The 16,037-nt window shown below is 34.5% G+C and overlaps 2 protein-coding genes across 4 annotated transcripts in view; one reads left to right on the top strand and one right to left on the bottom strand.

The window, feature by feature from the left end:
- Nucleotides 1-13,195, bottom strand: part of LOC113230886 (protein FAM91A1) — a 33,301-nt gene extending 20,106 nt beyond the window's left edge. For 2 of the 3 annotated variants that reach the window (XM_026464991.1, XM_026464990.1), the window contains exons 1-7: nt 13,077-13,195; nt 12,735-12,819; nt 6,710-6,817; nt 5,454-5,555; nt 3,291-3,472; nt 2,767-2,867; nt 60-237 (exon numbers count right to left, since the gene is read on the bottom strand). In XM_026464991.1, coding sequence (XP_026320776.1) covers nt 60-237; nt 2,767-2,867; nt 3,291-3,472; nt 5,454-5,555; nt 6,710-6,817; nt 12,735-12,819; nt 13,077-13,148 — 828 coding nt within the window. In that variant the 5' untranslated portion in view covers nt 13,149-13,195. Of the gene's footprint in view, nt 1-59; nt 238-2,766; nt 2,868-3,290; nt 3,473-5,453; nt 5,556-6,709; nt 6,818-12,734; nt 12,820-13,076 lie in introns of those variants that run through there. The other variant, XM_026464992.1, reaches the window with a different exon arrangement.
- Nucleotides 13,196-15,334: 2,139 nt separating this feature from the next.
- Nucleotides 15,335-15,922, top strand: LOC113230916. The gene has a single exon (XM_026465026.1). The coding sequence runs from the start codon at nt 15,335-15,337 to the stop codon at nt 15,920-15,922; it is 588 nt and encodes a 195-aa protein (XP_026320811.1).
- Nucleotides 15,923-16,037: the final 115 nt, after the last annotated feature.

Below are 16,037 nucleotides of genomic sequence, written 5' to 3' on the forward strand. Positions count from 1 at the left end.
CGCATTTCCTATTGTACTTTGCTGGGTCTTTGGAGGTTATATATAAAATATCACCGTACCTGTAATACAGTAGCTAACTCAGCAACACTAGTATGCTCGTCTATAGACACGAAAACTTTGTAGAGCAAGGTTTCGAAGTAGTCCCCTGCAACGCGGTTCATTACAAACCCTTTCAGTGGGGGCACTGACACTTTGTCCGCTGTTGTTATTGGGACATCTAGGTAGATAAGGCCGCGCCTAAAACGAAAATGGACTATATAAATCTCGAGTCTTTTCGTGTTGAGACTATATTTATTTTTTCGAATAACACACATTTATTGAATATATGTATTTGTATTTTTTTTTAATATCAAGTGACGGGACGAACAAGTCGTGCGCCTGATAGGTAAGCTAGCCTGTCCATAACAGTTGCAATGCCAATCAGAACTTTAAATCGTAAAGATCTGAGGGGCACTGCCACTGCGCCCTGACTGCGCGCTGAGACATAAGTTGAAAAGTCCCATGTTGGTGTAATTTCACCAGCACCCTTACCCTTCTAAACCGGAACACAGTAATGCTGACATTACTGCTTGGCGGCAGAGGTACGGTGCCAGTACTTCCCTGGATGATCTCTTTCACTTTCAATTAATTTTATCCGTGTATTTATCGACTGTGTAGCATTGAATTTGTTTCAATTTTTTTTATTGCAAACCCAGGAACCAACTTTACTCTCAGTTATTCAAAGGATAAACTCGCCTTTGTACTGTAACATTTTAAATTGTTTGTTGACATATAATTATGTTTTGTGGTACAATAAAGTGTTTATATACATATGTACAAGTCCCATCGTCACGGCTAACTTATGACTTGTTTGAAAAAGCAAATACATGCGATTACAGATCAGGGAAAATATAGTTTAATTTCCACTGTAGTAAACCATTAAAAAGAATGTGTAGTGTCAGTAGGTTTCAGAAAATGTAATTAGGCCGTAGAGTACAACAGTTTCACCATTATGAGAGTCGTATTATTACAGTCCTTCTTCTCACTAAGTGAAAATTATAATTTAAGGTTATTCAAGATTAGAGTGAAATCCTTTAACATCAGGTGAGATTGTGGTCTAGCGTGTGTCCATTTCCTATTAATAGAACACGACATTCTGAATCGAACCTCGTTCAAAACTCGTAAGTTATGTTCTTACGTGTTAGGCGGTCACTACACTTATCAACGTAAGATCAGCTTGAGCCGGTACAAAAAAGTAGTGTCATATTTTTATTTATTTTTAACCGACTTCAAAAAAGGAGGAGGTTCTCAATTCGACCGTATGTTTTTTTTGTATGTATATTACGCGGTTATTCCGGCATTTGTGAATCGATTTTTGATGATTCCTTTTTGTTGGTAAGAGGGTACCTCAGATATGAAATATTAACTGAAAATCAGTGCTGGGAACGCGTTGCGTTTTCCAGCAAATACTGAGTTCGCGACCCTTTTGTTACCGCGCCTGGCACCACACAAGGTATCTCAATACTTAGTCTTCCTTTTATTATTTGTGTGAATAGTTCATGTTTCAATTTTATCTAATTTTTGTATATACATTTTTATTTTGTGTTTGTTTGTGTTTTTGTTTCGTAATTATATATTTGTTTTACGTTGAATGTTTTGATCGTGTTTTGTTTTAGTTCTGTTTTGTTCCGATTTTTCTTTTTTGTCTTTTGTCTTTTGTGGTGTCGTTGTGGTAAACAAATAAATGTATTTTCTTTCTATATGGTCCCATTTAAATTTGAAAGAAATATTCCACCTTTAAGGGTGGCAAACTAGGAATGAATGAATTTTGAGGTCGGTTTTTTTAGTACTCTGTACTGCTTTGTTATTTTAATAATATTAAGTGACGGGACGAGTAAGTCGTGCTCCTGATGGTAAGCTACACGCCTGTCCATAAGAGCGAAAAAGGCGTTGTGAGACGCAGATCGGCCTTTCCGCTTCTATACAGGGTTCGAAATGAATCATCGAATCAAGAAATTTATTTTCTTTGACAATTATCCACGCCGATTCATAGTTTGATATCGTTAATTTTGTACTAAAAATGAAAATACTTACTAAAATATAATATAAAAAAGACATCCAGAATTATGGTTTTATTATTTGTAAATACAAAATAATCAACATAATTTTTTTTAATGTAACATGAATATTAGAAATACTATATTTTACTGATTATTTCTTACTTATTGTAAGACTTACTGTAAGCTACAAAAGCAAAGTTTCAGGGGTACAGCGACTGTTTCCTACATACTTGCTACTCAATTTAACAGAAACCAATACTGTCAAACCAGAAACAGAACCGAGTACAAAAAGAGGTTCTGAATTCGACTGTTTTTTTGTATATGTTACGCGATAACTCCGGTTATGATGATTCGATTTTAATTTGTGAACCGATTTTGATGATTCTTGTTTTATTGGAAAGAGGAAACCTCAGTATTGTTCCCATTTAAATTTGAAGAAAATATTCCACCTCTAACACTGGCATAGTAGGGGACGAATCCGGTTTCGCGCATTTTCCGGTAACCGTTTTCAAATAAAACTGGGCAACAGTCGGTTTTTTTTTTTTGTAAAAAAGTTACTATTTTTGAAAATGTTTATCAACGACAATATTATCACTTCGAACCTTGCTTCTATTGCGTGGACATACTGCTTTTTCTGCCCGGATCAAGCCGATTCCGCAAAGACAAGTGTGGAGACTCGCTTAAAGGGGATTGATATTTGCGTGACAATATGTTAAGAAGTCGTTACCTGTACAAGGTCTTGACGTCGTTGTAGTCGAGCGTGCCGGCGGTCTGACTACCGCGGTCAATCAGCAAGTCTATCACGGCCCGTTCGCTCTGGCTCAATGGCTAAAGAATTACATGCAAGTTAGGCACGCCCTTGATAAACCACTTGTATTAATATTTAGCAACAAAACAATATTTAAAAAGGCAAACAAACATTTTACTTGTAACGCATGATAAAACACCTTAAAGCTGTGATTAAATTGGATTAATATTCGTGAACAGAAAATCCAACGCTCGGAATTGTTTTGGCTCATCGTAGACTAAAAACTAATGCAATTCAGAAAAAAAAACGTAAGAATAATACATTTACATACAGTTCTTTTATTGTGTATAATTAGTACAATATGTATTGTACTAATTATACACAATAAAAGAACTGAAACTATCTTCATTTATTTCCAAAACACCAAACAGTCTTTATAAGAAGTACATAAAGTCAAAACCTCAAACTCAAACCTTAAAGCTATGACAATAAAGCCTAATTACCTTAACATCCTCTTCCAGCACGTATCCAAGTTCGACTCTCCACCAGGGTTGCATGGGTATGCTTATCGGAACTCTAGGCAATAAAGCCCGAATGGCTTTGGACCGTCCACGGCGCCCTAGGGAACGAGCTTTCGCTACTAGCTCTAAGTATTCGTTGCGTCCTATACCTAAAAGTCTTAGACCTGAAATGTTGTATTAATTTTTTTAGACTTATTCCACAATTTACAGACGCCTTGTCAACTAAGTGACTTTTTTTAGTACGTGACAGGCAAATGACTCTACGCAGTGAAGCGGTGAAATTACAGGCACATGGGACTTGTCAACAGATCTTTGCGATTTAAAGCTCTGAGTGACACTGCAACTGCTATGGGCAGGCGTGTCGCTTACCAGCAGGTGCTCGACTTGTTCGTCCCGTCACATGATATCATAAAAAAGTCAGGCTGTGAATAACAATGATGAAATAAATCAGCAAAGTTCTATTTCCTCGGTCTAACATAATGTCATTACATAACATATTGTTATTCAGTCCTATAAAACAAGCAGTTATCTAAACAGCTAAACTTGACAAAAACATGCGAAAACACACATATATCTATGCAGATATACACATTATATCTATGTAACTACGACGTGTAACAACGTATGTTTGGCCTTGAGTGGTACACACAACATTGTCCTGGATTTACATTGCAATGAGAATTTCAATTCCCATTGTCTTTTTTAAACTACCTCCGTGGCCGAACGGTTACCATGCCGGACTGCCACGCAGAGGTCCTAGGTTCGATTCCCGGGCCGGGTAAAATATTTGTATGGCCTACATTTATTTCTCTCGTGAGTTTGGGTGTAATTTGTGGTTGTCTACGTGCGTGCTCATGGCACCCGGGACACTGGGTTTCCCTAGCGCATAGCTATGTTGAGTCTGTGCGTTATTGTTATAAAAAAAAATAATAAAAAATATTGTTATTGTTCAAGGACACACAAATTTTTAAATGAATTTCTATACTATTATGTCTTTATAATGAGCTTGCGTTCCTAATTATCTTTAAATTAAAGGTCAACGTTTTATAAGCAAAATGGAGCAATAAAATTTTACGTATGTATGTGTGGAATAAGACACACGGTGTTCCTTTTTTAACCGACTTCAAAGAAAGAATTCGACTGTTATCTATGTTACGCGATAACTCGTAGGCATTTGTGAACCGATTTTAATGATTCTTTTTTGTTGGAAAGAGGGTACCTTAGTATTGGTCCTATTTAAATTTGAAGAAAATATTCCACCTCTAGGGGTGGCAAACTAGGGGATGAATCCAGTTTCGTACACTTTCCGGTAACCGATTTCAATAAAACTTGGCAAATAGATGTAATTCCACGAACCTTTGAGGTCGGTTTTTTTAGTACTTTGTAACGAGATTTAAATTATTCTTTTTTTAACGGTGTGGCTGAAAATAAAACGCGTTAGAGACACCGTGTGGTTCTAAGACGCTACAGTGCCATAATCATTAGGGATATAGTGCGTCTCTAGGATGACTAATGGTTTAATTAATAACACAAAGATTATCATACAAGGTATATGTAAGCATAGGCGATGGTTTAAGCCGTTTTCTTTTTATATAAAAACACGTATTGCTAAATTATTAACGCAGTTTGAAATTCGCGGAAGGTGGCTGTACCGGATATACCGAATGTCAATAGCTTAACGCGAATACATATTGGTTTTTATAAAAATCATAACGCGAATATTGGTTTTTATAAAAATCATAAACATTAATTAATTTTAATAATTATATGAAGTGGTAGATTTAAGGTGTTACATGCCACTTGATTCACTGTTCTTACCCAAGTGGGGCGTACAATATTTTAAAATTACAGTCATTAAAATTCAATTAAAATGTCCATAAAACAAAATTATAGATGACTAACGATTGTCAAGTATTTGATATATTATAAAATTTGTTTGGATTATAGAAAACATTGTCACTTAGCCATTTCTTTAAATGAGCCTTGAATTGATTACCATTTAAGCGTTTGATATTAATCGGGAGTCTGTTATAAATTCTAATAGCCGTTACATAAATGTTATGGTCAAAGATCGTGCTTTTTATTACAGGGATGACAAGACGGCCCTTGTTTCTTTTAACGATATGGCTAAAAGCTAATACTCACAGTCAGCTGCTGTAAAGTTGGGCATAGTGTCATAACTCTTCTCTAACTCTATGAGCAGCGCAACCACTTCTACGTAGTAAATGAACGGCGTTATCCTTAAACCTGAAACAAGTTTTATGTGAATAAAGGAAGTACGCCAAGGAGGCCAAGTCATATATTGGTGACTTTTTAATCACCAAGCAAATTTTAATATTATTTTGACGTAATTATTGTTATGTTGTTTAATATGTTCTTACATTATTTCACATAACTATGTTAAAATTATATAATACAAAACTTAGACTGGGTATTTGTAATTTTTTTAAATGTACATTTATTTATTACTATTTGTAACGATTCTTGTAATACTATATATTGTATATAATAATGTAAAGTTTACAAGATAATAAATAATCTAAATCTGCTATACAAATATATTCGGAGACTATTACATTTTTAATTGTGCTATTTGTAAACATAACGATATGCATTAGCATAACAATTAGTGTTAAGATCCCAAGAATCTGAGAAACTTGTGAAATTCCTCTAGATCTTCTTTATACAAATACCAAGGTTATCTGACTAAACGGTGATAACCAATGGACTAAAAAAAAATTGTTTTCATTGAAAACTTGCGGCATTAGTTGACCAGATTATAAACAGGTGTTTCAAAAACTTAGGGTCACTGCCCATCTCTCTTTAGCCCGTTCATGGACATTACATAAATAATATCGTACACAAAATGTCACTACTATTCTTTGTGTGGTATTGCTTATATTGATTCAAAATAAAATGTTCAATGTAAACATCGAATTTTGTCAGTACATTGTGGATACTTCTCTATAGAGAAGCACCTGCACAGAAAGCACTTGGGAATCACACTGTAAAGTACGTTGATATACCCGGTCCTATAGTCTGATATTTAATTATACAGTAAACGCCGTTACTATCTATGAACGGGTTAAGCAGCACCTAGCTCAATGTATTTAACTGAATAGCTTTTTGCTTCTTAAATTACTGTTAGCACTTCCAGATGTAGATTTCTAATTGGCGAGAATACCAGAGCGCAGTACATTACACCTCGAGAATTTTGAGCTCCTTGGAAACAGAGCACATTTTCAGATCATTACACGTGCAAAGGAAACTTTGCTTTTAACTGTACGTTTAAGTAAACAAAATTCGCCGCATTTAGGAATGTGGCGATGACGTCAACTGACTCTGATGCGTATTATTTAGAGTTATAGTATATTGGAATAATTTCTGCAAAAATAACTTACCTTTAACAATCATATCAGCTAAGTGATAGGGGTAGAGTATGAGCCTCTGGATGCTGCTGTGGACCAAATTTTCATAGTACTTCCTCTCATCTTTAAACACTGTTCTCACTGCAATAAATATGATTATTTTTAATTACACTTTCCTGAGGCTTGACAATTAAGTAACAATGTTATTTGATTTTAAAATCGGGACTTAACGTGTATACGTAACGCGCACTATAAGTTTCCGGAACGAATAAGAAAAAAATACTATAAATGGTCAGAAATGAATTTATTGCTTCTCAAAATATTCTCCGTTAGCGTTAATCCACTTTTTCAGACGAATGAACCAATTTTGAAAACACTTATGCCACTCCTCCGTGACAATCTCTGAAACATATTTTTCATACTCTTCGACAGCCTCTTCAAGTGATGAAAATCGTTGACCGCGTAACTGGTTCTTATTTTTTGGAAATAAATAAAAGTCACAGGGGCCAGGTCTGGACTGTACGGGGGATGGCTCATAAGGTCAACGTTGTTCACCTTCAAAAAATCATTTGTCTGTCTGGCCCTATAACAACTGACATTATCGTGGTGCAAGATGATACGGCGTTTACGGTTATTTTTACGGAGTTTGTCAATAACTTCCGGCAAACAAATGGTCGTGTACCAATCACTATTCACGGTACAACGATTCTCCAAAGTAACAGTAGCCACTTGTCTAGTTTTATTAAAAAAAGAAGCAATCATCCGTTTAGAGGCACTCTGCACGCGCGCCACTTTGGTTGGTTTCGGCTCATCTCGAAAGACCCATACGCTCGATTGCTGCTTTGTTTTGGAATCGTGGACTATAAATTCATGTTTCGTCACCTGTTACTATGTCCCACATCAAATTTGACGTCTCTTCGTCGAATCTGGTAAGCATGCCATTGCACCAGTGACACGATTTGTATTTTGAGCCTCAGTCAAACTGTGTGGGATCCACCGAGAGCACAGCTTTTTCACGCCCAAATGTTTGTATAGTATTGATTGTATTTGACTCAAGCCTATGCCTAAAGATGCCCGAATCTCATGGTATATCACAAGCCTGTCTGTTTTGATCATACGGCGCACAGCATCGATGTTTTTGTTGTTCACGGCAGTCGACGGGCGACCATCGAAATTCGTCACTGAGATTCACACGACCGCGTTTGAATTCTGCACACCAGCTATAAATAATCGTCTTGCAAGGTGCTTCATCGCCAAAAGCAGTTTGAAGCCGAGCGAAGCTCCGCTGAGCTGTTAAATTACACTTGAAAGTCGTAGAAAGTCATACTATGAAAATTTTCACGAGTTAAATCTTTGGTGATGTAGACAACCAATTTCTAAAATGATGCCACAATGTAAAAACAAGTGTCAGTCAGATGAAATAAACTGTATTCTACAGCCAAAGAGTTCTATTTTCAAATGTTGTAATTACTTTTTAAATATTGTTTTTGTAAGTGGCCAGTTCCGGAAACTTATAGTGCGCCCTATGTAGAATAATATTTTACCTAGATGTTTTGGACATGTTGCAACTGTCTTGAAGGGACGCAATATTTCTGTACACGATTAAGTCACGATTTTAAAATAAAATAATGTGTGAAAATCGTGAAAGTTTCATTCAATGAGTAGGAATGGTAACTTTAGCACTAATCTATAAGGTCGATTATTTCAAGGTCATTATTACCCGAGAGGGGACACTAAGGTTAGACCAATTATCATCATACGAATTGTAAGTAAAATTGATAAGTAAATGTTTCAACATAGAACTCTAGATGTGGGAGATAGAAGCCCATAGTGAGTAAATTCTGTGCGCTATTTTACTCCTGGTCGCCACTCGAAAAAATGCAGGCAGAAAAAAATACAAAATCAAAAAGAAAGATTTCTTAGTGATTGAAAATAAAAATTATACAAACGTATTTAAAAATTACTAATAATAATAAGGTAGTAAATAATAGTTAGCACGCATTAGTCCCACTGGGCACTTCGGCACAAGTCTCCTCTCACAATGGGAGGCCCAGGATATAGTTCCCACGCGGGCCCAGTACGGATTGAGAACTTCACATACATCATTAAATTTATTTGGAGATGTAAGCAGGTTCCTTCACGATGTTTTCCTTCAACGAAAAGCGCATGGTAAATTTCAAATTGAATTTCGCTCATAAATTAAGAAACTCAGAGGTGGAAGCCCGGATTCGAACTCACAACCCTCTAGTTGAGAGGTGGTAGGTCAAATTAGGATACAACAGTGTTTATATAAGATTTTAATAAGGTACATTAAGTTTAATAAAGTGAATTATTAAAATCTGTTTAGGTTAATTAAGTTACATATTAAGAAATATGAAGGTGATAGTTTGATGGATGCTTGGTGATAGTTTGATTGTCAAATTGTATTAGGTAGGTCAATTCTCAGTCGTTTGATTGAACTTAATAATCAAACAGAACAAAGCAGAACACAACTACAACGCAACGTAGTCACGTTTGTGTCATTGACTTCAAATTCAAAATGATCTACTTACAATAAAAAATAATTATAAAATTTTATTTAAAAATATATTTAGAGAACGGGAATTTTCAGATATACACTGTGAAACAAAAAAGGTTAATCATACTCATAAAAGAAACAACATTTTAAAACTTTTAATTCACTAATGTAAAATAATAATATTCTTTATTTATCAAATAAAAGAAGTTTTATGGATTTAAAAAAAATTTTAAAAGTTTTAATTCGCTAATGTAAGATAATAATATTCTTTATTTATCAGGTAAAAGAAGTTTTATGGATTTTAAACTCCCTTTAGAACCAGTATGTAGTGATAATTCTATCCTTTTTTTAAATTTTGTTATAATATCAATGGACGGGATGAACAAGTCATGCGCCTAATGGTAAGCTACACGCATGTCCATAACAGTTGCAGTACCACTCAGAGCTTCAAATTGCAAAAATCTGACGGGCATTGCCACTGTGCCCTGAAACATAAGTTGACAAGTCCCATGTGCCCATAATTTCAACAGCACCCTTATCCTTCAAAACCTAAACAGAGTAAAGCTGACATTACAGCTTGGCGGCAGAAATAGATAAGATGGCAGTACTTCCCTGGACGAACTCTTTCACAAAGAGCTCTACTGCTACTATACAGAGCAGTTAACTCGCTTGATGACACTCAGCTACTTCAAGATGATCTAAACATCTAAACTCGATCTTCACTTAGGTGTCGTCATGAACGCTACCTTAAGCTTTCGTAATTATTTTGACTTAATTATCAGTAAAGCTTCAAGGTTAACCGGTTTTGTGTCTAGGCAAATTAAAATTTTTAATGATCCAACAACATCTATTTTAATCTTTAACAGTTTAATACGTAGTATTTTAGAATACTGTTCCACTGTCTGGAACTCTGGTTATCAGTTTAATTCAGATAGAATTGAATGTATTCAAAAACGTTTTCTATATCATTTAACTTGTAATAATTTTAAATGTAAACAGGTATTATTACAATAGAATAGTATAGATTAGAATTATTTATTTCAGACCATGATCGATAGTAATTATAGTAATAGAGTAAATTATTCTCACATACTATGGTTAGTACAATATAAAATTACTTAATGCTTGACAAATGCCACGTCTAGACCACTACCCTACGCATGTGTAGTTGCACCCGATATTGTTGGTAGGGGCAATTCAGCCTGTTGGCAACAACGAATATTATTTTACATGAGTACTGACTTTCTTACTTTAAAATATCCTCACTGCAAAAGCGCCGAAAACCACTTGATCTCATGTTTTCAAATTCAAATTCAAATTCAAAATAATCTTTATTTCATAGGTAAGCATTATTACACTTGAAATCGTCACAATGGTTAAACTCTACCGCTCATTCGTAAGGCAGATTCCCCTGAGAAGAATGAGCAAGAAACTCTAGGGGTTGCTCTTTGTAAATAACATTTACAATATTTTTTTATTTGAAACATCAGATTGAGACTACCTCCATGAGCTAAACGGGTTACTACCACGGATTTTTGTCATCCAAGTACGCAGAAGTTGTATAATAACCTTTAGTATAAAGTTTTTGTTTCACTATAGTTTTAAACCTCATGAAAGGCAAATTTTGTATATCAACCGGAATCTTGTTATAGAAGCGTATACATTGCCCTTTAAATGATTGTTTGACTTTGTGAAGACGACTATCAAGAAAAGCTAGTTCATTTTTATTCCTCGTATTTTTTACAAAACCTCGTTTTTATACAAAGTTACTCATGGTTTTATAGACGCACCTGACGTCCTCGAATGTCTGTGCCTATCTGTCTCTCGCCACGGTACCCGCCTACACAATCGTTAAACTTTTTCACTTCCTACTTGTAAAACTAACCGTGGTCAACACTGTGCACCATATCTGATGTGCTTTTTTACAATGCTATCAGATTTATGATTTTGACATATTCTCTGATTCTGTGGCCTCAGCTAGGAACTCAAATAAAAAGTGTCTTATGTGCTGTCTTTACAGTAGGTTTTGTTATACATATTATGTCCTCTCAAAGTATTAGATGCAAATTTCTTATTACTGACATTTATGCACTTTTTGTTAATGAAATTTGATTATAGTGTTCACATCATGTAGGGTACATTCTATGCATATCATAATGTTCATCAAATGCTTTCACCTTATTTTAGAATTAGATCCAGTTTTGTAAACAAAATAAAACAGGTTTCTGAATTCCAAATTAGTTTGATACTGCAATATCTTGAAAGTCAAAACCTTTTTGTTTTAACCTGTATGAAAGAATGATAATTCTTTTATGTTATTGTTATTCTATTATGGTATTCTATATACTGGTTCTAAAGGTAGTTTAAAGTTCGTACTTGAACAATCATATCAAATGATAATATACACTTTGTATACACTACAAATTGGTTCATTTGGAATTTAAATATTTATGCAAAGTAAAGTGCCACATATGTAAACCATACTACTATACTTTATATGCTAATTTTCTAGTTGTACAGTTATTGGCTGATTCAAGGTCAATTTAAATTTTAGTTCAAGACATTAATTTCAATCATTATTATTTGATTAACACTCAGAAAATATTGACCCTTTCAACACAAACAGACAAAACTAAACATTTTAGTGAATATTAATGTACAGTCGGGAGCACATCAAGCTGACACTTCAGACTTTGGACCGTTGTTATCGCAAGTGGCATAGAGTTGAATTTAAACCTTTAGTGTCAAGCTTGACAGGCTCTTGACCCTGTATTTGTAATTAATTATTGTATTAATAATGTTTATTATCCCTAACATTTCGACTGTAGTACTTGACTCCAAAGCATGATATAAATTAAAAATAACCGCAACAATTATCCGGGAATTTCCTGTGTACTATGAGTACCAAAGCAATCTGGAGCACTACCGAGAACACCCAAATTAGAAGCAATTTAGAAAAGTTTATTTCCCAAAACAGTCCAACTGGGAATCTAACTCTAGCCATCAGGAATATGACGTTTAAAAAACAAGAAATTTGTAAATATTTTTCTTCAGAATAATATACAATATGTTCATTGGTAATATCAGGAATAAAACGGAAGAAACTTTTAGAGTCATTTATTCCATTGACCTCTAAGTCTAATTTTTTAGTACTTTTGTGTTAGATTTAACAGAATTTCCAGGTGTACAAAAAGTGTATACCTACAACAAAAATGTACTTTTCAATGACACTTCCATAACTGTGTCAAAATTGAATACCTGTGGTAAAAAGTCATTGAACAAAATATAGTTAACAATATTGGGAGTGCACGAGAGGTGCCTCCTTGCATGACATGCCACATTTTTCCTACATGTAGAGGTCCTGAGTTAAATTCCCAGGCCGGGAGAAATATTTGTATGGCCCACAATTATTTTTCTCGCGATTTTGGGCGTAATTAGTGGTTGCCTGTGTGTATCCATAGCACCCGTGATACAGGGTTTTCCTAGTGCGGAGCTATTAGTGTGTGCGAAAAAATGAAAAGAAACTGTAAAATTACTTACCCAAACTTCCCCTATACCTCAGCTGGTTTTTGATGCTAAATTCAAATATGTATTTCTCATACTCTTTATGGGAGTCCCCAAGCAACTGAAATTATACAGATAGATTAAACACACGAAATTTTTATATTTTATAGCCATATAAATACGAACTGCTGTAAAATTAGAGATGCTCAATTTATAACATACAATTCAACACAAATTGGTATTTAATATACGTAACATTGAAGGAAACAACAAGAAGCAATCAACAACATAGCATTCAACAATGTGTGTCTGCGAACAGTAAATTCTTTTCGTTAGACTATAGGGTACACAAATGGAAAAGTTACAATATTTGCTCACTTTTTTCACAGTCCCCGGCAACTGCGCCCACTGAATCTTTTTCCTAATACATTCCTCTATTTCGTCCTCCATGGTAACGAGGAATTTATTTCAAATCGCCACTACATTGAACGCAATTTATTAAATCACATCCACTGCTGCAAATATTTTGATAAGCGAAAAAATGGCATTGATTGTGCGTTCGAAGGATTTAGTTTCTGTAAACATAAAAGAAAATGTCTGTAGTCTTTATATTACAGACTTATTTTTCTGTTTTGTGAAGCAAATCTGAAAGCACTGAAAGATTGCTTTTCATTCTATATCTACTTTCTACGTACAACATTTTCTATCTTTTCTTAATTTTATTCAATTTCATGAAAACGGTAAGTAATATTTCAAATCATAATTTAATACACTTTTCGAACGTCCAATAAATGTCAAATTGACTTTCCAAAAATTAGTATTACCATTTTGAGATCCAATATTTAAAAAAGTATTTTTGCGAAATAAACGCTTTCTATAATGAATTTTTTATTTCTGTATCGATTTGTTTAATCGATTCAACAAATGAACAGATATTTTTTATAACGGCAATACAATCTTTTATATGTATTACATAGATTACATACTTTATTTTTAGTGTGCTAACATGTTCTTTTGCTTCTTATTGGCTATTCCGTGAAATTCATTAGACCATTATCTATGATCACATTAGACTCATCTGGGTATAACAAGCACTAAAGTTAGACCGATAGCGCATTATAGTCGTCACAAAATAATAGATCATATTTGACAGCTAAACCAGTCGATAGTATGTAACTTTGAATGCAATCAACGAAACAGTAAATAAGCAATTAATAACTTATTGGGTTTTAAAAAAATACATAAATTTTATTGAAGGTCTATACGTTATGAAAGAAACATATTTCAAGTATTATTTTCGCAGGAATTCCAAAATAAAATCCAATTTTGAGTTACTCCGAAACGTCTTATAAACAGTTACATCTTCAGTCTAATTCTTTTTAATAATAGTGTTGTAACCAATAAGCGCCGACTATCATCGAGTCAAATCGGTTTCACTTTAAAAAAAATGACTTATTTAATTACTAAAGTCGTCACAAAATAATAGATCATATTTGACAGCTAAACCAGTCGATAGTATGTAACGTTGAATGCAATCAACGAAACAGTAAATAAGCAATTAATAACTTATTGGGTTTTAAAAAAATACATAAATTTTATTGAAGGTCTATACATTATGAAAGAAACATATTTCAAGTATTATTTTCGCAGGAATTCCAAAATAAAATCCAATTTTGGGTTACTCCGAAACGTCTTATAAACAGTTACATCTTCAGTCTACAAAGAAATAATTCTTTTTAATAATAATGTTGTAACCAATACGCGCCGACTATCATCGAGTCAAATCGGTTTCACTTAAAAAAATGACTTATTTAATTACAAAAACAAAAATTTTAAAGTGCTTACAAAATTAGACTGAGTATACTAGTATTTATAGTAGACAGAACCGTAAAGTCAGATTTGTATTTCCTTTTCTTTATCGCAAATTCTGAAACGGCAACACTGATGTCGATTTAGCGTCACTCTGCATCGGCGCCCGCGCAGTCTTTCGCCGTCTTGGAAGTTGACTGTACGCTTGGTTATTCGTGGTGTTTTTTCTTGTGACTCGGCTGTGCTTTTGGACTACTTCTATTTTCAATCTCGTTGACCTTGGCTTGGATATTTTGGACTTGATTCTGTGTGAACTCTTTTTCAACATGTCGAAAAGAGGACGTGCTTTAAATAGCCAGACTCGCGAACTGGTTGTGAAATTACACGACTATTTCGAAAGGGAGTCACTTAATGGTGGACCTCTATTACCAGTGACACAAGTGCAAAATCGCGTCGCAAGTGCACTTGGAATCGGCAAAAGAACGGTACACACCATCATACAAGAAAAATATGGGCCTTCCGGCTCTCAAGAAAACGTATTACATACGCCTAGAAAGAGGAAGAAAAGCAAGCCTGTAACAGGTATCGACACGTTCGATGCAGACGCTATTCGTAACCATGTTTATACATATTATACTAGACACGAGTACCCTACTGTGAGTAAATTGTTGGTATCACTTCGAGAGCTTGGCTTATTTACTGGGAGTGCTACCTCACTGATTACAATTTTGAAAAAAATTGGTTTTAAATACAAGAAGTCTGACAAAAGAAATATTATGATGGAAAGACATGATTTAATATTACAAAGAGTTTCATTTTTGAGAGAAATGAATAAAATTACAAATTGGGATAATGTTGTGTTTATCGATGAGACTTGGTTGAACTCAAACCACACAGTACCACAATCATGGACCGACGACACTAAAGCATCCAGCTCGAAAGTGCCAATGGGAAAAGGTGGTCGCCTCATAATTTGCCATGCTGGATCAGCCGGGGGAGGTTTCGTTAATAATGCTTTACTAGCATTTGAATCAAAAAGTACAAAAGAATATCACGAAGAAATGGACGCAAACAAATTTAAAGAGTGGTTTAAAACTTTACTTCAGAACCTCCCCGAACAATGTACAATAATTATGGACAATGCATCGTATCATTCGGTTCAAATAGATCGAGCGCCGACTCAGGCAAATAAAAAGGCTGATTTGGTGGCATGGCTACAGAGGAATGGTGTCGAAGCTGACATGGAGCTATTGAAAGTGGAATTGTTAAGATTAGTGCGAGAGCATAGACCTACAAAACTTAGGTATGAAATTGATGAATTGGCACTTGAGCATGGACATAAAATTATAAGGACACCGCCGTACCACTGTCAATACAATGCTATTGAGTTGATTTGGGCTCAAATTAAAGGTTAATATTTTTGCATTTAATACTGTTATTTTAAATTCGTATATATTAAGACTTATTTTGTACTAGTAGCATATTTTAATAAAGTACAAATGTAAAGAGGTAACATATAAACTTTCGAAT

Source organism: Hyposmocoma kahamanoa, unplaced genomic scaffold (genome assembly GCF_003589595.1).
Source record: "Hyposmocoma kahamanoa isolate Upper Pololo Valley unplaced genomic scaffold, ASM358959v1 64, whole genome shotgun sequence".
Classification (NCBI taxonomy): domain Eukaryota; kingdom Metazoa; phylum Arthropoda; class Insecta; order Lepidoptera; family Cosmopterigidae; genus Hyposmocoma; species Hyposmocoma kahamanoa.